This window comes from Strigops habroptila, chromosome W (genome assembly GCF_004027225.2).
Source record: "Strigops habroptila isolate Jane chromosome W, bStrHab1.2.pri, whole genome shotgun sequence".
NCBI classification, from domain to species: domain Eukaryota; kingdom Metazoa; phylum Chordata; class Aves; order Psittaciformes; family Psittacidae; genus Strigops; species Strigops habroptila.
This window is the reverse complement of record NC_044301.2, coordinates 34,010,283-34,031,086: the sequence shown is the minus strand read 5'-3', so window position 1 is coordinate 34,031,086 and position 20,804 is coordinate 34,010,283. Positions and strand designations below refer to the sequence as shown.

The 20,804-nt window shown below is 45.7% G+C and overlaps 1 protein-coding gene across 1 annotated transcript in view; it reads left to right on the top strand.

Moving 5' to 3' along the window:
• The window catches only part of LOC115619009 (Golgi apparatus protein 1-like), an 88,699-nt gene that overhangs the window by 19,180 nt on the left and 48,715 nt on the right, over nucleotides 1–20,804 (top strand). Inside the window, exons 2-4 of the mRNA XM_030511026.1 lie at nucleotides 16,411–16,443; nucleotides 19,841–19,974; nucleotides 20,273–20,288. Of these exons, the coding sequence (XP_030366886.1) occupies nucleotides 16,411–16,443; nucleotides 19,841–19,974; nucleotides 20,273–20,288 (183 nt within the window). The remainder of the gene's footprint in view (nucleotides 1–16,410; nucleotides 16,444–19,840; nucleotides 19,975–20,272; nucleotides 20,289–20,804) is intronic.

Genomic DNA, 20,804 nt, shown 5'->3' with positions numbered 1-20,804 from the left:
CACCAGCAAAGGGAGCTGGGAGTGAATCTGCCTGAAATTTTGTGCTAACTACATTGGGGCAGCACAGTAACAAAATTAGTTCTGTAAAAAAATCATAGCTCAAATTAGCATGGAGGCTGTTAATGAGCCTGATTAGAAGGAAAGACTTCTGAAAAAGGGATGTTATCCAGGAAGCTACGGATCAGGTCAGGAAAGCTAAGGCCCAGTTAGAATTGAGTCTGGCAAGGGATGTCAAGGGGAACAGGAAGGGCTTCTATAGGTATGTTGCCACCAAAAGGAAGTCTAGGGATAATGTGGGCCCTCTCTGGAAGGAAATAGGAGACCTGGCTACCCTGGATTTGGAGAAGGCTGAGGTTCTTAATGACTACTTAGCCTCAGTCTTCACTAGCAAATGCTCTGACCACACCACCCAAGTCTTGGAAAGCAGATGCAGGGACTGTGAGAATGAAGACCTTAGGCCCACTGTAGGAGAGGATCAGGTTCGAGACCATCTTAAGAACCTGAATGTGCACAAGTCCATGGGACCTGATGAAATCCATCCATGGGTCCTGAAGGAGCTGGCGAATGAAGTTGCTAAACCACTGTCCATCATATTTGAAAAATCCTGGCAGTCAGGTGAAGTTCCCGATGACTGGAAGAAGGGTAATATAACCCCCATTTTCAAGAAGGGGAAGGTGGAAGACCCAGGGAACTACAGACCAGTCAGTTTCACCTCTGTGCCTGGCAAAATCTTGGAGCAGTTTCTCCTGGAAAGCATTCTAAGGCACATGAGAAACAACAAGGTGGTTGGTGACAGCCAACATGGCTTCACTAAGGGGAAATCCTGCCTGACCAATTTGGTGGCCTTCTATGATGGGGCTACAGAACTGATGGACAGGGGCAGAGCAGTTGATGTCATCTACCTGGACTTGTGCAAAGCGTTCGACACTGTCCCGCACGACATCCTTGTCTCTAAATTGGAGAGACATCAATTTGGTGGATGGACACCCAGTGGATAAGGAATTGGCTGGATGGCCAATGGACTTGGGGGTGTTGGTTGATGAGAAACTGAACATGAGCCGGCTTCAGTGCGTGCTCACAGCCCAGAAACCACCCGTTTCCTGGGCTGCATCCCCAGCAGTGTGACCAGCAGGTCAAAGGAGGTGATCCTGCCCCTCTACTCTGCTCTCGTGACACCTCACTTGGAGTACTGTGTACAGTTCTGGTGTCCCCAACATAAGAAGGACATGGAGCTGTTGGAGCAAGTCCAGAGGAGGGCCACGAGGATGATAAGGGGACCGGAGCACCTCCCGTATGAAGACAGGCTGAGAGAGTTGGGGCTGTTCTGCCTGGAGAAGAGAAACTGTGTGGAGACCTCATAGCAGCCTTCCAGTATCTGAAGGGGGCCTATAAGGATGCTGGGGAGGGACTCTTCCTTAGGGACTGTAGTGGTAGGACAAGGGGTAATGGGTTAAAACTGAAACAGGGGAAGTTCAGGTTAGATGTCAGGAAGAAGTTCATTACTGTGAGGGTGGTGAAGCACTGGAACAGGCTGTCCAAGGAAGTTGTGAATGCTCCATCCCTGGCCGTGTTCAAGGGCGACATGGTTTAGTGCGAGGTGTCCCTGCCCATGGCAGGGGAGTTGGGACTGGATGATCTTAAGGTCCCTTCCAACCCTAACCATTCTATGAAAAAAAACCCAGCATGAATGACTCTTAAATTCAAGGGTGTTCATGCAAAGGCTTATTTTATTTAATTTTTTTTTTCAGAGGATACTGTAAATCTGCCTTAAAGAATTAAATCATTTCAGCAAACTGCCTATGAGCACCTCACATTACGGTGCTGCTGTGTAAAGCCTGAATGCCATGTGCCTTTCCTTGCTCTCCTGTTTTCACAGTGTAAAGTCTCACTCTGTTAATCCTACTTCCAACAAAACTTTAAATAGAATATGAGGAAGAAGGATCAAGTCAATTTGAATAATTGATGGATTAACCCCGATTTACTTATCTTGAAGAGCAGCAAGAACTGGCTTCTAGTGGTGAGCCCCACCTGTGCTGGTAAGATCTCGCTTGTTCTGACAAGGTTTCCCCAGCATGGTGGAGTCATTGGAGGAGGCAGTCTTCCAGGAATGTGTGGGAAACTACCTGGGTGTTTTAGGGGGTGTCTTACTGAAGAAAGTCAGCAAGCTTAGTGCCAAGTCTGTGCAGTAGTCTGCTCTGGTTTTGAAGCAACATGTAGGGAATTTTGCTGTTCCACATGTTAGCTACTTCCATGCCAAAGCTCTTCCTCCAGTTCTGAAGTTGAGCTGAGAGCACTTGTGGTAACTTGCCAAGCTGAAAATAAAGTTGGTGTTTGTCCCCTTAGACCAGACAAATCGTGTTGCACCCACCTCCTCCTTCCCTAAAAACAAGACACAATTAGTCTCGGCTTGGAGCAGCAATTTTTATTTATGTAGCTGCGGAGCTCTCATCTGAATACTGCTGCGGATGCCATGTTCAGCAGGTTATCCTCATTTGGTTGTGCTTTAGGAAGGGGAAGGCTGGGATCAGTGGAGGACAGTTCACTGTAAAGCGCAAGAGAAGAATATATGCTTTAATAATACTTTTTCTTCCCAGTTTTGCATTGCAAGTATGACTGGAACAACTCAGTTTTCTGAAGACCATCTTGTGCAGTGAAGAGTTGGTTACTTGATGTAGGATTGTCATCGCTGAAATGCTTGTACTGAGAAGCAGATTTGCAAGTTCAAATGGGCCTGATATGCCTTAAATTACTTGCAAATGTGTGAATCTGTGGGAAACTACAGTGCTAATGCTTGTGGCAGCAACCTGGGAGCTTAGAGCAAAACAGCCTTGCTCCCATGTGGTTGCTGCATGTCTCTGACAACTTAGTGGTTGCCTGCAAAATGCTAGGTTTGCAAGTGTTGGGCTCTAAAATGTAATCACAAATACAACTGATAAGGAACAAATCAGCTTTTTTGCCTGTGCTTGTGGCGTATGTAAGGCACAGACTCAGAGCATCTTCATGCAGTGAATCACTTTATTGCCTATTGCTCTAACTCTTATATACCATTCTAGCAAAAGATATTTTTAGCCTATTGCTCTACCTTTTATACCAAGCTAGTTTTAGCACATCATGTTTTGTTCCTGGTTTACAGTTTTGTTTTTTCCAGCATTCTTCGTTGTTTCACAAACAGTCCCAAAATAACCAGTTCCTTATCTTTCTGTTCTCCTGCTCCTGGCCAGCTGGGTTGCTCTGCTTTATCACACAGTTTCTTCTTTAACTCTTTCTTCTCCAGCCAAGTAGTTACTTCTCTTTGGCAATGATCAAATAGTTTCCATCCTCTCCTACATGTGCTGTGTGCAGCACAGTGAAGACTTCAGCCAAAGTCCTGAGATATTAATCTATAATTCACTCTTATTTCTCATCCAATTTGCCTGAAGAATTGGCAGCCACTCTGGCACAGTGGGAATTATTTACTTATAAAAACTACTCTTATGAGAGTCAGCCAGGCTGTTCTGTCAGTGTGCAAGCCTAACTTCCTCAGAGGTTTGCCCTTTTTTGGTTCCTTGTGGTAAGAGCTGCTCCCAGGACTTCAGATGGATAATCTCACTGGTCCTGTAGAGAATCCCAGACTGGTTTGGGTGGGAAGGGACCTTAAAGCTCATCCAGTTCCAACCCCTGCCATGGGCAGGGACACCTTCCACTAGAGCAGGTTGCTCCAAGCCCCTGTGTCCAACCTGGCCTTGAACACTGCCAGGGATGGGGCAGCCACAGCTTCTCTGGGCACCCTGTGCCAGCGCCTCACCACCCTCACAGGGAACTTCCTAATGTCTAATCTAAATCTACCCTTGTAGAGAAGAGAATATAGAGATTTTTTTGCTAGCTTCTGGCCTGCTTTCAGGTTGAGCTGGGCCCAGGGATTGGTTTTGAGAGAGAAGGTCCATGATAGCTCAGGTTGACCTAAGTTAATCTTACACTTATCCTGTGTCATCCAGCCCCCCAGCAGCACTGACCCTGGAGGCTTGTGAGTGGCTTCAGTTCAGTGGAAAGCAGGAAACGAGTAGCAAACACCTTAAAGAAGTTCTTAAGGAGAAGCAAGGAGGGCAGATTGGGGTTTGGGAGGTTTTCCCTCCCCCTGCCAACTGATGCATGTTATAATTCACCAACTACTGATCTGCTTCCTGAGTTCTGATAGGCTTTGCTGAAGTACACCTAAAAAGTAAGTACCAAAAAGCTTTAGCTTTGTGATACAGATGCAAAGCAAAGCTCTTTATTGCTGAGAAGGGTTAGATGGATGTTTAATTGTACCTCCCTTCTGTTCCTTGTGGTAGCGAACTTTCTGTCTCTCCCCACTAAATGCAGGTTGCAGTGAAATTCAGTGCTTCAGCAGCGTGAGAGCTGGGAAGAGGATAGGCTTGGCTTAGTGGGGATTTTTTGCAGTACAGTTACACTATCTTAGTTACGTGTAATACTTCATGAATGGTTGATTTTGCAGTTAATTGCTTTAGGGTTTGTCTTGGAAATAGGATGAGCTAAAACAGGAGAAGTTTCTTGTGTAAAAAATAGATGAAAATCCAAGTTATTCCACAGTATTTTCTCTTCTTGACCTCGCTGGTAAGGCTAGTTTGGTCATTTGCTAGATTATCAATTATAAAAATATCCTTGTTAATCTGGTTGCCTCAGATAATCTGGTAGATGCTATGTTATAGTTAGAGATGTGAACCCGAATTTACTAAATTGAATTTTGCAGGCTTCAGGAAGCCCGAAAATGTTACTTTTGGAATGCTTGACCTGCGATTAAATGAAAATTGTCTGAACATGGCAGTTCTTAATTTGTTGTAAGGCTTTTCTGTCCTTGCTTCTTGTTTTTTGAGGGTGATGAGGATGGAATAAATATATTGCTATGCCTTCTAGATTGTCTGGGCAAAGAGCACTGAACCACTTGTGTTGGTGCCAAGCCTAGCACTCACCATGAGCCACACATTTCAAAATGCAGCTGATAAAAATGCACACAAAGAAGATCTTTAAATGACCTTTAAAGGTCTCTTCCAACTTAAACTGTTCTATGATTCCTTGATCTTGATCTTGCTGCGTAAGTCACATCTCTCCCTTATTGCACCGAGTTCAAATGCAGTTTATAGCAACCTGTGTACAATAACTTTCTGTTTACTGGGGGTTGGAAAACCCTTGTGGTAGTAGGTGTCTCGTAAGAGGTGCTGTGCCAGGTATTCTTTCTTCATGCACTAGGAGCACCAGGGATGCTCCTACCTCTCAGTGTTACTTAGAAATACCTGACTTGTTTATGGAGATCTGTTTGATGCATCTTAAACCTTTGGGGTTTAGCTTTCTTTCAAAATTGTCATAGGACAGTCCTATCTCTAGCCTTTTCTCTACTCTGTATTGTGTGGTAATCCTAAAATGGACAAATAAATGACTTAGTAACCTGGTGGGTAAACTTTTATTTTCCTTTTGTATGGAGATTGACAGGTTTTTCACCCAACAGAGTTAATTCTCACACTGAGCAAGAACTCTTCAAGGCTAGTTAAAGACATAATGGGAAACCAGAATAGGTGGGTTTGGTTGCAGTGTTGACCTGTGCTTAATGCATTCAGCTCTCACCTTGCTGGGGTAGTGCAACTTTGGCAACAACATATTTCTTTCTTATCATTCGGATAGAAATCTGCATGCAAGGAATTTAAACGCTCGTACTGGGTAGAAAACTGCTTACCTGAGGGTATTGCTGTCAGGTTTTCCCCTGAATGTCCCCAGAAGTATGCCACTGCCTTTTTGTGGCCCTGCAAACCACATTGTGTACCTGTGCCACTTGGATGAGAACAGATCAGGCTCTTCAAGCCCTCTTCTCAAGTGTTACTGCTGGGGAAAGCATGTTTATTCAGTTTATGGGTCAGGACAAAATGATCTCCTGTCATGGTTTAAGCCCAGCTAACTGAGTCAGTAGAGTATGGGACTCTTAATCCCAGGGTCATGGGTTCGAGCCTGATGTTGGGCACCAGGCACCCAAGGTGGGGCCCGAAAGGGTGAGATAACGACAGATCCGACCAGAGTGTGTCTAATCGTATTTGTGATAAGCATTCATTGTTTCGGATTAATAGTCACTCATCACAATGTTGATTTATTTGCTCTCAGAGTTGTTGCACTTGATCTCAGAGTTTCAGCATGTTGTACCTTACTTACAGCCAGTATTTGCTGTTTTGGTGTTCATCAGCTGGGGGGCCTGGGCTAAGGTTCTTGTTTCACTGTACTTCATGGTAATGACTTGTAATACAATAGACTCATTGATCATGAAACTGGTCTGGCTTGCATTCCCAGCATGGCCATCACCTCTATACTTTGGGAGGCGTATAATGGGAATTGTGAGCAATTACACATCTTATTTTTCCTCTTCAGAGGGTCAACCTATGAAGGAGACATTCCCTCAGACCCCCCACTCCCCCACCAGGCTATTTACAGCAGCATTTGAGAGTTCTAAAGGTTTTGGATGGTCTTTGAATACCCTTGAGACCTGCCTGCTGCTTGTTCTGGGGATCAGGATGTTGGCACACATACAGCGTGTGTTTTACCCATGGCCATCCCACCCTGAGAACGCCCTATTTTGTCTGATCTTGAAAGCCAAGCAGGGTCAGGCTCGGGTCTTGTCTAAGGTTAAATGACAATCTAAGAGGACCACCAAGAGATTTTCCCTGAGGCTGGACAGTCATGAGTGGCAGGGTGTGTGGGATAGTATGGGCAAGTATCTAGGCCAGTGGGCCCCTCCAGTGCTTTGGAACTTCACCCCTGAACAAGGGGTGAAATCTGGAAAAATTAGCAGAACACTTAGACGAGGTGTGCTGTTATCTGGGCAATACCAGAGACGGACAACTCGCTGCAACGTGCTGGGGCTTGGCCTATGCCTACAGAGCCCTGTTCTGTAAGGAGCAGGAAAAAGATGTCTCTGGATCTGATGGCAAAGCAACAGACAATGCAGCTACTCAACCCCTAAGCACAGCAGCTACACCAACCCTGACATCAGACACTGCAGCCACTCCAACCCCAGTTACAGACACTGCAGCTGAACCAAAGGACCAATCCATGACAATATCAGTTGCCCCTATAAGCAAGGGAAAAAGCAAATGAGAGCCACAAAGATCAACTCTTGTAATGAGGGAAGATGAAGACCCAATGCGTGCACTACAGGGGATGGCATCTGAACGAGAGTTATTAATACATGAATCAGAGGAAGGGGAAGAAGAAGAGGTAACTTCTTGATCCCTGACCTTGACTGAGCTATGGAATATAGGAAAAGATTTCACCCGTCTTCCAGGGGAGCACACTGTCACCTGGTTGCTCGGATGCTGGGACAATGGGGCCAACAGTCACGAACTAGAAGGTAGGGAAGCCAAGCAGCTGGGATCACTTGCCAGGGAAGGAGGAATTGACAAAGCGATTGCAAGAGAGAAGCGAGCCCTCAGCCTTTGGAGGCGGCTCCTGGCAGCTGTGAAGGAAAGGTTTCCCTACAAGGACAATGAGTGTAGTAGGTGCCTCCGCTTGTCTCTTGTGGCAAGGGTGCACGATGGACAGGGCTGCACTCTGTGCACCCTGGTGGAGGTACTCTTGCAGCAGGTGGCTGAGCTTCAGGAGACTGTTGGTGAGCTAAAAGATGCCAGGGAAGCTGAGAGGGAGCTGGGCTGCTTGCTCCAGGCCCAAACTGTGCAGGAAGCTGGGAATTAGTAACAAGAAAAAAAAAACACGCAACAAAAAAAGGAGGAAGAGGACAATTAACAGCAAGGGGCTTCCTTCTAAATCCGATGCCCCCACCCAGAACTGCTTCACAGTTCTGTAGGGGGCTTATGAGAAAGCACCCACCACACCTAATGAGCACCCTGCTGATGCACCAGTAAAGAGGATCACTACTGGTGCCTCCAGGAAAAAGTGGCAGGTCATAGCAGTAGGGGACTCTACTTTGAAAGGCACAGAGGCGCTCATCTGCCGGCCTGATCCAGTCTCGAGGGAGGTGTGTTGCCTGCTGGGGGCTCGGATCAGGGATGTTGCTGAGAGGCTGCCTGCTCTAGTAAGTCCTGCTGACTATTACCCCCTTCTAGTGGTCCATGTGGGTGCTAGAGATATAGATAGCAGTAGCCTGGAGAACATTAAGAAGGACTACAGAGCCCTGGGAGAGGTGGTTAGGGGCTCTGGGGCTCAGATAAGTTTTCATTAATCCTCCAGGTCAAATGGGAGGACCTTGAAAAGGCCAGGCAGATTTGGCAGGTCAATAAATGGTTAGAACAGTGGTGCCATAGTCAAGGGTTTGGTTATTTAGAACATGGGACTCAATTTGGGAGGCCAGGTCTACTGGAGGCTGGTGGAACTGGCCTGACGAAGAGCAGGAAGAGCTGTTTTGGTAGTAGGCTTGCCAGGCTGGTCAAGGCAGCTTTAAATTAGATGTGTTGGGGGAGGGGGGCATCAATCCATCCCAACACTCCCAGTCAGTTGGCAGCACCTGTAATAAGTGCTTGGAGCAATGTAGAGATGTTTCAGCTGCTCCAGCCAATGTGTCAGCTTCATTTGGAGCTCAGCTCAGATGCCTCTACACAAACACCCGTAGTATGGGGAATAAACAAGAGGAATTAGAGATGTGTGCAGGGCTACAGGGATATCATATCACTGGCATCAAAGAAACATGGTGGGACGGCTCCTATGACTGGAGTGTTGGAATGGAAGGTTATAGGCTCTTTAGAAAAGACAGACCAGGCAGATGGGGAGGGGGAGTGGCTACTTATGTCAGAGATAGGCTTCAAAGTATGGAACTCTGTCTGGGGACAGGTGGTCAGTCAAAAGAGAGCTTGTGGGTCAGAGTCAAAGGGAGAACAGTGATGGGGGAAATTACTGTGGGGATCTTTTATAGACTGCCTGATCAGGAGGACTCTGTGGATGAAGCGCTCTACAGACAGATAGGAGCAGCCTCATGCTCACAGGCCCTTGTCCTCATGGGGGACTTCAACCATCTTGACATCTGTTGGAGGGACGGTACGGCCCGGCACAAGCAATCCAGGAGGTTCCTTGATTGTGTGGAAGACAACTTCCTCTTGCAAGTAATAGAGGAGCCGACAAGGAGAGGTGCCATGCTGGACCTCGTGCTCACCAACAGGGAGGGACTGGTTGGAAATGTGACGCTCCAGGGCAGCCTTGGCTGTAGCGATCATGAGATGGTAGAGTTCGAGATCCTCAGGACAGTGAGAAGGGCATGCAGCAAGCTCACTGCCCTGGACTTCAAGAAAGCAGACTGGCCTCTTCAGGAACCTCCTTAGTAAGGTTCCATGGGATATAGTCCTAGAGGGCAGGGGGGCCCAAGACTGCTGGTTGATATTCAAGGATCACCTGCTCCGTGCTCAAGAGTGTTGCATCCCGACTAGAAGGAAATGCAGCAGGAAAGCTGGGAGACCTCCATGGATGGATAAGGAGCTGCTGAGGAAACTTAGAGGGGAAAAAAGAAGCTTATAAAAAGGTGGAAACAAGGACAGGCAGCCTGGGAAGAAAATAGGAACATTGTCCAGGAAGCTAGGGACCAGGTGAGGAAAGCTAAGGCCCACTTAGAGTTAAATCTGGCAAGGGATGTGAAAGATAACAGGAAGGGCTTCTATTGGTACGTAGCAAATAAAAGACAGAAGAGGGACAACGTGGGCCATCTCCAGAAGCTATCAGGAGAACTGGCTACCTTGGATTTGGAGAAGGCTGAGGTTCTTAATGACTTCTTTGCCTCAGTCTTCACTAGCAAATGCTCTGACCACACCACCCAAGTCTTGGAAGGCAGATGCAGGGACTGTGAGAATGAAGACCTTAGGCCCACTGTAGGAGAGGATCAGGTTCGAGACCATCTTAAGAACCTGAATGTGCACAAGTCCATGGGACCTGATGAAATCCATCCACGGGTCCTGAAGGAGCTGGCGAATGAAGTTGCTAAACCACTGTCCATCATGTTTGAAAAATCCTGGCAGTCAGGTGAAGTTCCCGATGACTGGAAGAAGGGTAATGTAACCCCCATTTTCAAGAAGGGTAATGTAACCCCCATTTTCAAGAAGGGGAAGGTGGAAGACCCAGGGAACTACAGACCAGTCAGCCTCACCTCTGTGCCTGGCAAAATCTTGGAGCAGATTCTCCTGGAAAGCATGCTAAGGCACATGAGAAACAACAAGGTGGTTGGTGACAGCCAACATGGCTTCACTAAGGGGAAATCCTGCCTGACCAATTTGGTGGCCTTCTATGATGGGGCTACGGAACTAATGGACAGGGGCAGAGCAGTTGATGTCATCTACCTGGACTTGTGCAAAGCATTCGACATTCTTGTCTCTAAATTGAAGAAACATCAATTTGATGGATGGACCACTCGGTGGATTGGCTGGGTGGCCGCACGCAGAGACTTTTGTGGTCAATGGCTCAATGTCCAGTTGGAGACCAGTAACGATTGGTGTTCTTCAGGGGTTGGTGTTGGGACCGATCTTGTTCAACATCTTTGTCGGTGTCATGGACAGTGGGATTGAGTGTGCCCAAATCTGAGGCCATCTGAGCCCCTTCAGTCTTAGCAGCTTTATCCACTTGCTGCTTATTCTGGTGTTCCTCAGTGGCCCGACTCTTGGGTACATGAGCATCTACGTGGCGTACCTTCACCACCAGGTTCTGCACCCGAGCAGCGATATCTTGCCACAATGCAGCAGCCCAGATGGGTTTACTTCTGCGTTGCCAGTTGCTCTGCTTCCATTGCTGCAACCACCCCCACAGGGCATTTGCCACCATCCATGAGTCAGTATAGAGATAAAGTACTGGCCATTTTTCTCGTTCAGCAATGTCCAAGGCCAGCTGGATGGCTTTCACCTCTGCAAACTGACTCGATTCACCCTCTCCCTCAGCAGTTTCTGCAACTTGTCTCAGGGGACTCCACACAGCTGCCTTCCATCTCCGATGCTTTCCCACAATACAGCAGGACCCATCAGTAAACAAGGCATATTGCTTCTCACTCTCTGACAGTTCATTATATGGTGGGGCCTCTTCAGCACGCGTCACCTCCTCTTCTGGTGACATCCCAAAATCTTTGCCCTCTGGCCAGTCCATGATGACTTCTAGAATTCCTGGACGACTGGGATTTCCTATTCGAGCTCGTTGTGTAATTAGTGCGGCCCACTTACTCCATGTAGCATCAGTTGCATGATGTGTAGAGGAGACCCTGCCTTTGAACATCCAGCCCAGCACAGGCAACCGGGGTGCCAGGAGGAGCTGCGCTTCAGTTCCAATCACTTCTGAGGCAGCTCGAACCCCTTCATAGGCTGCCAGTATCTCTTTTTCAGTGGGAGTATAGCTGGCCTCGGATCCTTTATATCCCCGTCTCCAAAAGCCGAGGGGTCGACCTCGAGTCTCCCCTGGAGCTTTCTGCCAGAGGCTCCAGGTAGGACCATTCTCCCCGGCTGCGGTATAGAGCACATTTTTCACATCTGGCCCGGCCCGGACTGGTCCAAGGGCTACTGCATGAACTATTTCTCGTTTAATTTGTTCAAAGGCTTGTTGTTGCTCAGGGCCCATTTGAAATCATTCTTCTTCCGGGTCACGTGACAGAGAGGGCTTACAATCAGACTGTAATTTGGGATGTGCATTCTCCAGAACCCCACAACACCTAAGAAAGCTTGTGTTTCTTTCTTGTTAGTTGGTGGAGACATTGCTGTTATCTTGTTGATCACGTCTGTGGGGATCTGGCGACGTCCATCTTGCCATTTTATTCCCAAAAATTGAATCTCCTGTGCAGGTCCCTTGACCTTACTCTGTTTTGTGGCAAAACCGGCCTTCAGCAGGATTTGGATTATCTTCCTCCCTTTCTCAAAAACTTCTTCCGCTGTATCACCCCACACGATGATGTCATCAATGTATTGCAGGTGTTCTGGAGCTTGCCCCTGTTCCAGTGCAGTCTGGATTAGGCCAGGGCAGATGGTAGGGCTGTGTTTCCACCCCTGGGGCAGTCGGTTCCAAGTGTACTGGACGCCCCTCCAAGTGAAAGCAAACTGTGGCCTGCACTCTGCTGCCAAAGGCATTGAGAAAAATTCATTGGCAATATCAATTCTGGCATCCCACTTGGCTGCCTTTGACTCCAGTTCAGATTCAAGTTCTAGCATGTCCGGTACGGCAGCACTCAATGGTGGTGTGACTTCGTTCAGGCCACGATACTCTACTGTTAGTCTCCACTCTCCATTAGGCTTTCACACTGGCTATATGGAGCTGTTAAAGGGTGAGCAGGTCCTGCTGGCTCTCTAACGGTATAGTTAGCTCTTGGGATCTTGCTGTCACTCCAGAACTATAAATGGGTTCCACCCCTTGATAGCTTGATGGCATCACGGTGCACTGCGCACGGGTATCTACTAGAGCCATATACTCGTGTGAGAGCGATGTGCCAGGCCATCTGATCCATGCAGTGCAGTAAACCCGATTATCCCTCTCCTCCACCTGGTTCGAGGCAGGGCCACTCTAATAGTCATGTTAAGATTCTGCTCTTGAGTCTTGTAGAAATGGATTAAAATTCCTTATCACAGGAGTTGGAGTTAAAATCAGCTCTTCCCTTCCATGTGGGAAGCTGCTTACCGAAGACTGGAGCAGCAGCTTTCTTGAGAGGATCATCCATGACACTTGTTCTCTTCACTTCATGCACCCGTTGCTCCAGATCTGAGGTAGGTTTTCCATCCCACTTTCTCATGTCTTCTCCGTGATCCCGCAGGTAAAACCATAGGGTGGCCCGTGGCGTGTACCTCCTGTATATTCTCTCTTGGGCAATAGGGCACCTTCTGTTAACATCTGAGACGTGGATCAGTACACATGGGGAGCTGGATAGATCATCTCTCACTTGTTTGAACTTCTGGGTCAGGAGTTTTTCCACAGCTGAAATGATGGAAGGGGTGAGATTGTCTTCGAACTCTCGGAGTTGACGACTCACTTCATCCACTGTTGGTGCTGCTGCCTCACTCCAGGTCATTGATGCCAATGTGTGGGCATATGATGATGGCGCACTCCGTGTAAGTTTCCGCCACATGGGTCGTGTACATTCGACTTCATCTGGATCTACGGATGTGTTCCTGGCATCCGGCCTACGATAGATCATCTCTAGAATGGCTGATTCCCTCAGGGACTGGATGCCTTTCTCTATCGTGGTCCAGTTGGCTGAGCGATTCGTAATATCGTCTTTGTAGGGAAACCTTTCCTTCACAGCTGCCAAGAGCTGCCTCCAAAGGCTGAGCGTTCATTTCTCTTTTGCAATTGCTTTGTCAATTCCTCCTTCCCTAGCAAGTGATCCCAGCTGCTTGGCTTCCCTACCTTCTAGTTCGTGACCATCGGCCCCATTGTCCCAGCATTGGAGCAACCAGGTGACAATGTGCTCCCCTGGAAGATGGGTGAAATCTTTTCCCTTATTCTGCAGCTCGATCGAGGTCCAGGATCGAGAAGTCACCTCTTCTTCTTCTTCCCCTTCCTCTGATTCATGTATTAATAACTCTTGTTCAGATGCCATCCCCTGTAGTGCATGCATTTTGTCTTCATCTTTCTTCAAAATGCTTGACTTTCGAGATCAGATGAGATTGGGCATTCTCAGGGTGGGATGGCCATGGGCAAAACACATGCAGTATTTGTGGCAACATGCTGATCCCCAGAACAAGCAGCAGGCAGGTTTCAAGGGTATTCAAAGGCCATCCAAAACCTTTATTCTCAAATGCTGCTTTAAATAGCCTGGTGGGGGAGCGGAGGGTGTGAGGAAATGTCTCCTTCGTAGGTTGACCCTCTGAAGAGGAAAAATAAGATGTGTAATTGCTCAAAGTTCCCATTATACGCCTCCCAAAGTATAGAGGTGATGACCACTCTGGGAAGGCAAGGCAGACCAGTTTTATGATCAATGAGTCTATTGTATTACAAGTCATTACCATGAAGTACAGTGAAACAAGAACCTTAGCCCAGGCCCCCCAGCCGATAAACACCAAAACAGCAAATAGTGGCTGTAAGTAAGGTACAACATGCTGAAACTCTGAGATCAAGCGCAACAACTCTGAGAGCCAATAAATCAACATTGTAACGAGTGACCATTAATCCGAAACAATGAATGCTTATCACAAATATGATTAGACACACTCTGGTCAGATCTGTCGTTATCTCAACCTTTCGTGCCCCACCTTGGGCGCCACAAAGGACTGTCATGGTTTAAGCCCAGCCAATAACTCAGAACCACACAGCCGCTCGCTCACTCCCCCCCTTCTTTCTTCTCGCTCCCGGAGGGATGGGGAGGAGAATCAAAAGAATGTAACTCCCATGGGTTGTGATAAGAGCAGTCCACTAAGTAAGGTATAATACAAAACCACTACTGCTACCACCAATAATAATAATGATAAGGGAAATAACAAGGGGAGAGAATATAATTGCTCACCATGCACTGACCGATACCCAGCCCGACCTGAGCAGCGATCTGGGCCTTCTAGGTGACTCCCCCCAATTTATATACTGGGCATGACGTGCTGTGGTATGGAATACCCCTTTGGCCAGTTTGGGTCAGGTGTCCTGTCTCTGCTTCCTCCTGGCTTCCCATGCCTCTCCTCCCTGGCAGAGCTTGAGACTGAAAAGTCCTTGATCAGGGTAAGCATTACTTAGCAACAACTAGAAACATAGGTGTGTTATCAGCATTGTTCCCAGACTAAAGCTGAAACAGAGCACTGCACCAGCTACTAAGAAGGAGAAAAATAATTTTTATACCTGAACCCAGGACAGGTCCCTTCCAACACAAACTATTTTAGCATTATTAAGTCCTTTCCTCTAGAGGAGAATTACAGTGGTGGCCTATATATTTTTATAAAGGATCTATCCTTGGCTAAACAACTGAGGCAGCAACTTCACTGGAGGGCGTTCTGACTCAACTTTTGCAGTGAGCTTAGTCTCAAACTTCCGTTTGTTGCTGAATGATTAGGATGGGTGCAGAAAATTATGTAAAAAGAACTTTATAAGTTATGACAGTGTTGGTCTTAGAGGCTGCTTTAAAGTAGTGTGATTTGGATGTTAGGGATTTTAGTTCTCAGTTGTGGAAATCAGTTCTGCAGGCAGAGGGTAATGAGCAGGTGTCTGCTAGGCTTTAAAAATAAACATAATAGTTGATGTCCTAATTTGTAAATTTATAATTGTTTTTTGACATACAGTTTTAGGTGGTGTCAGTTAGACCAAATACCAATTAATTACTGTGATCCTTTAGGTACCGTTTTGGTTTTTATGTTCTAACGGAGAGGTAATTCCTGCCACTTCCTGCCATACAAAATGAAAGTGCTGTAGTTAATAATGGTTCTAATTAGGGGCTTGGAAACATTTCCCATGCTCTCTTCTTTACCCATAAACTTGTGTTTGTGCTCTCTGAAGCAGCAATAGTACAAGTGTTGGTGAAACATGTTGCGCAGCAGTAAATGCACTGAAAATCAGTTTGGGATGTAGGCTGCTTGCTTCCAACCCTGGTGTAATGTTTGCTGTCTTACATCAAGTATCTGAGCTCCAATGTGTAGGTGCCAATGATGTCTTTAAGCTTTGAGTGGTTTTGAGTGTCTGTAGCTCTTGGAGCATGCCTGGCATCTAAATAGTGGTGTAAGCAGAGATGTGAGTCAGGGTTGGCTTTCCTGTGGGTATGATGGCCAGGTGATCTTGTCCTGCCTTTGCGCTGGTTTGTTCTGGAGGTGAGATCTCGATTTGCACAGTGAACTTTTTATCAAGGAGCTCTCCATTGTGATTGCTGCTCAGGCTGGAAGGAGGACAGGGTGGTTTGCAGCCAGAGTTCTTTCCAAAGCAGCTCCCTGGGAGAATGTAAGGAATATTTTGGGACAACATATGAATATTGGATGTTACCCATTTCTCATGGTGGAAGGAGTAAATCTCAGGGCTGCTTTGAACCAGACTCTTTTGAACTGGAAGAAAAGATGTTGCTTCTCAAATGGGGAATATGAACACTTCAGTCTGGGGGAGGGAAGCGAGTCCTACCTTTCTCCTTCACTTGTATGCATGAAACTCTTATTTTCCTTAAACTCTGCTACCCTATCTTTATTTTCCTACAAATGCTTTTTTGCTGTCTTAGTTTGGACAATTAGGCCACACACAGCGGGCTTGTTGTGGTTTTGCAGCATCTATGTAAACACTGCTACTCTTGTGCCATTTATGTTCTGTAGAGCTAAGACAGCATTGTGTCTGAAGTACCTGTTATTTTGATCTTTTTGGTACTTGTATGTCATCACTCCTCTTATGCAGCTTTTAAAATTTCATACTGCTTATGTCAAATCGTTTCTTACAGTGCAAACTAGTTGACAGTATGGTAGTTTCTAGAAGTTCATACTCTTCTGTATGTTAAATGCATGACAGCAGCAGTGAACTGACTCTTTTTTTTTTTTTTTCCAGCCAGATAATGAAATCTCTTCAGACTGCAATCACGTAAGTCTTGCTTTGGTTTATTCAGTCTCTAACTATGTCATTTACACCTTTATATCCCTTCTCAACCATAGGTATTTTGCATAGTTTGGTAGTTTGTAAAAGGTGTTAATCAGGACACATTTGGGTTTCTGTACTGGCCTGTGGAGGAAGAACACAAGGTGATTTCTTTAACCCAGTATAGCCACTATGGTCTTCCTGGAGACTTCAGAGTGGCACATATTTAAGAGCTTTATATGCTGTACTTCTGTATCAGAGGAGGATAGCAGACTTCTTTCCTATTTTATAGTTGGGGGTGGTTCCTGTGAGTTACTGGGAGCAATATGATGTTCTCCTTTTGGGAAAGATGTGAGCAGTGCTGAATTTAAACTCTTCATTTCAGCTGCTGAAGCCACCTGTATTACTTTCACAGCTGCTAAATTCTTAGACTCACTTGGAAAATGCTGTGGGGGGTGTGTGTGTGATATTTAGAGGCAATTTGAACCACTTTGCTGGTTTTAGAACAGATTTCCTCTCAGTGCTGCATTTAACAGTGAGCAAACTGTTAGCCAGTTTTCAGGCTGTCAAGCTGACTCTTCAAATCCCAAGACTCTGTAAAAGACCCCCAAAAATCATCAGAGTTAAGATTGGTGTTAGGTTTCTGTTGGCTTCTCTCATTCACATTCTGTTAGAATATACCATATGAAGCTCCTTAATTGTTTGGTTAGGTCTGGACACAAGACCAAGTGCACACCTCAGTGATGGACCTGGTTTTGGATGCTGCAGAAGCTGTATTTTAGTTTATAATTGGAAGATATAGTCCAGAAATGAAATCTGGCCATGCTGTACAACTAGTAATTGCTAACTGTGTTTATAAATTAACCTTTAGCACTGTGCTGCCTGACTTCACTGGCAGCTGTAATTCCTTTGTGCAGGGTTGGATCAGATGAAGGGCACATTACATTTCTGTTTAAGTTTTGGGTTTTTTTTGGGGGGGGGTTGTTGGTTTTTTGTTTTTTTTTCTTGAAAAAGAGAAAACTTGAGTAATTAAAGCCTATCTACCTGACATTTAAATATGCCAACAGAAATCACCTGAATGTAGGAGAAACTGAGAATTCTAGAAATCAAAGTTGGACCTTTCTTCTGCTGGATTAAATGACAGTATCTCCGCCACAAGGCAGGCATCAGGCTGCTGTGGATTACAGAAGCCATTCACGGATAGGAAGTGTGGGCAAAGTCTCATTTTCCCAGGCTGAAATTGAAGGGGAGTGATAAAAAGCTAGACCAGAGAAGTGGGCGTTTCATGTCCAAATGTTTTCTTTGCCTCTCTCTGCAGTCTTTGCGAGTACAACTGCTGATCATCTTCTAGGAAAACACTGCCTAGTGCTAAAAGCAGGATTTTAAACCTGCAAGATTAACTTTCCTTCTGCCTGTGGGAAGGTTCCTTTGGAGAGCATCTCATTTAAGACTCTCCAAAGTTTAGAATTACAAATACAGAGGTGTATTCTTATGTTGTTGGACCTCATTCTTGTCTTTCTGATCCTGGGAGAGGTCTACAGCACTCTTTTGTGAGGACAGATTCCCTGTTTATTCACTTTTATCTATTAAACCTGTATATTTACAATTTACTCCCTCTAAAATACCCTAGTTTCCCATCATCTCCTTTTTTACTGCTCATAACTCCAAAACCATGATGCAAGGTGTTGAAGATGGTACAGTTGCACTGACTCAATTTTTGGTTCTCTGTGTGTGCTGCCACCCTCTTGGAGATGATGTAAAGCTACTTTCCATGCTTACAGGCATGGATTTGTGTTTTCCTAGTGTATCCTGTACAATTGAAATTTCAAAATAAACATTTGACCAAACTGTTTATGTTTTTGATAGGAATTTGATTTTGTCACAAAAGCAGAGTATTCAAAGTGGATTTTTAAAATTACTTTATCTTCATGTTAATGAAAAAATGGTCTTTAAGGTCCCTTCCAACCCTAACCATTCTACAATAAGTGCAACTGAAGTTCCTAGAAAAAATCCCAAATGAGCTAATAGAGTGTCATGGTTCAAGCCCAGCCGGTAACTCAGAACCACGCAGCCGCTTGCTCACTCCCCCCCTTCTTCCCTCCGTCACTCCCAGAGGGGTGGGGAGGAGAATCGAAAGAATGTAACTCCCACAGGTTGAGATAAGAGCAGTCCCGCAACTAAGGTATAATACAAAACCACTACTGCTACCACCAGTGATAATAATGATTAGTGAAATAACAAGGGGAGAGAACATAAAACTAAGAGGGGAAAAGGAAAAGAAAACAATAAACACAAGTGATGCCCAATACAATTGCTCACCACCAGCCAACCGATATCCAGCCCAACCCAAGCAGCGATCTGGGCCTTCCGGGTAACTCCCCCCAGTTTCTATACTGGGCATGACGTGCTGTGGTATGGAATACCCCTTTGGCTAGTTTGGGTCAGGTGTCCTGTCTCTGCTTCCTCCCGGCTTCCCGTACCCCTCCTCCCTGGCAGAGCATGAGACTGAGAAAGTCCTTGATCGGAGCAAGCACCACTCAGCAACAACCACAAACATCAGTGTGTTATCAGCATTGTTCTCAGACTAAAGCCGAAAACACAGCACTGCACCAGCTACTACGGAGAAAAATAACTGTTACAGCTGAACCCAGGACATAGAGCTTCTCTCAGGCAACATCTCTGATATTAATTTGCTGAGGTTTTGCTGTCTTACCCTGTATTTTTACTTTATGGTGCCTCAGGAGGACATCTGGGATGTGTATATGTCTGCAGGGTGTGACTTGTCCAAGATTGATTCTTGTACAATGACCCAGTGCATCAAGGCTTTGTGTGAGCTAATCTCTGGCTCCTAGAAGAGCAGTCACCCTTACCCAGGCATTTCACGGTCTAACCTCTAATGTATCATTATACTTGGCAAAAGAGGGATGGGTTTGAAATATATCTGCATTCAAAAAGTTGTCTGGTCACAACTCCTCACAGAAGGAACCAGCTGCATTGTCTCCTTCCTTTTTTGCTAGGTTTTTATTAGATTTTCAGTATGAAATCTGCTCATGTTGAGGCTTTATTCTTGTTAGATCATTTGCATCAGGCAGATAAGCCATGGTGTGGAAAGGGGTGGTGGGCTAAAGACATTGCTAAATATGCAGCAGGTAGGAAGTTAGAGCTTTCATTGTTTTATCCTTTCAGTTATAGAATTGTCTTCGTTAGATATATTTCCTTTTAATGAGCCAGCTCATGACCTTATGGAGAGATTTCAAACAGCCTGAATTTGTTCAATATGAGAAAATGATTGCAGAAATGAAGGGACAAAGGTGTTGTCAAGGGGACTTTTAATTGATTGTTGAATTGTAGAAGGATGACGGGAAGGTCCTAAACCCCCTTTCTACAAATGCTCTCTCTATAGCTCTTGTGGAACTACAAGCTGAACCTCACTACAGATCCGAAGTTTGAATCCGTGGCCAGGGAAGTCTGCAAGTCCACTATTGCAGAGGTAAGCCAGAAGAAAGGCATGGCTGCTAAGGTTTTTTCCATTTCTTTGTGATAGTGAATTAGTGTGCAAATAATGTTTTGGGTTTGGGGAAGCTCTAGTCTTATATCCCAAAATACTAAGTGAATTAATTCAATGTCCTTGCAGAAAAAGTCACTTACCTTAGTGGTGCCAGGCAAGGGGGGGGGTGGGAGGAGGAATGATAAACTAACAAGCTCTTATCTGACCTTTTGTCAGAAGTCTCTTGTGGTTTGGATTTGTCCCCTCTTTATCAAGTGTAACAGTATTGATGTAGCAGGGGTTCCACTGAATTTAGTGTAAGGCTGGGTCTGGATTGTGTCTTGCTAGCAGAAAGGATAAGCATGTAGGTGCCAAACGGTGAATCGACTTTCCTTTATTTTTACCTTTGAGGCTCAAAGTTTAATTACTCTAAGGACTCTCTGTTAGGAACTTCCTCTTTTTAGGTTGTGCTAGGAGTTAGTCCTCTATCTTGAGCATCAACACATCTCAGTCCGGCTTCAAAGATTACTTGATGAATCATTTCTTTCCTCGTGCTTATGCTAGAGCTCTCGAGGCTGTGCGCTCAGCCATGCAGGAGCTGAGGTTAGGCCTTTTCCCTCTGTTGGGGTAGTTTTCAGCTAGACTTGAAGGAAGCAGTGGAACTAAGGCACTCCCTAACAGGCTTCAGCTCACTCAGTCATTAAACCCTGCTCTAAAAACATGATTTATATATCCATCATCATAACTTCACCTACCTGTAAACTTGCCTTTTTAAAAAGATTCTATTTACTGTAGATGATGGTTCTATTGTGGTGTTTAAAGTAGGCTTTCCTGAAAGAGAATCAGTTGCATGAATAAGCAGATTGTCTCTCCAACCCCA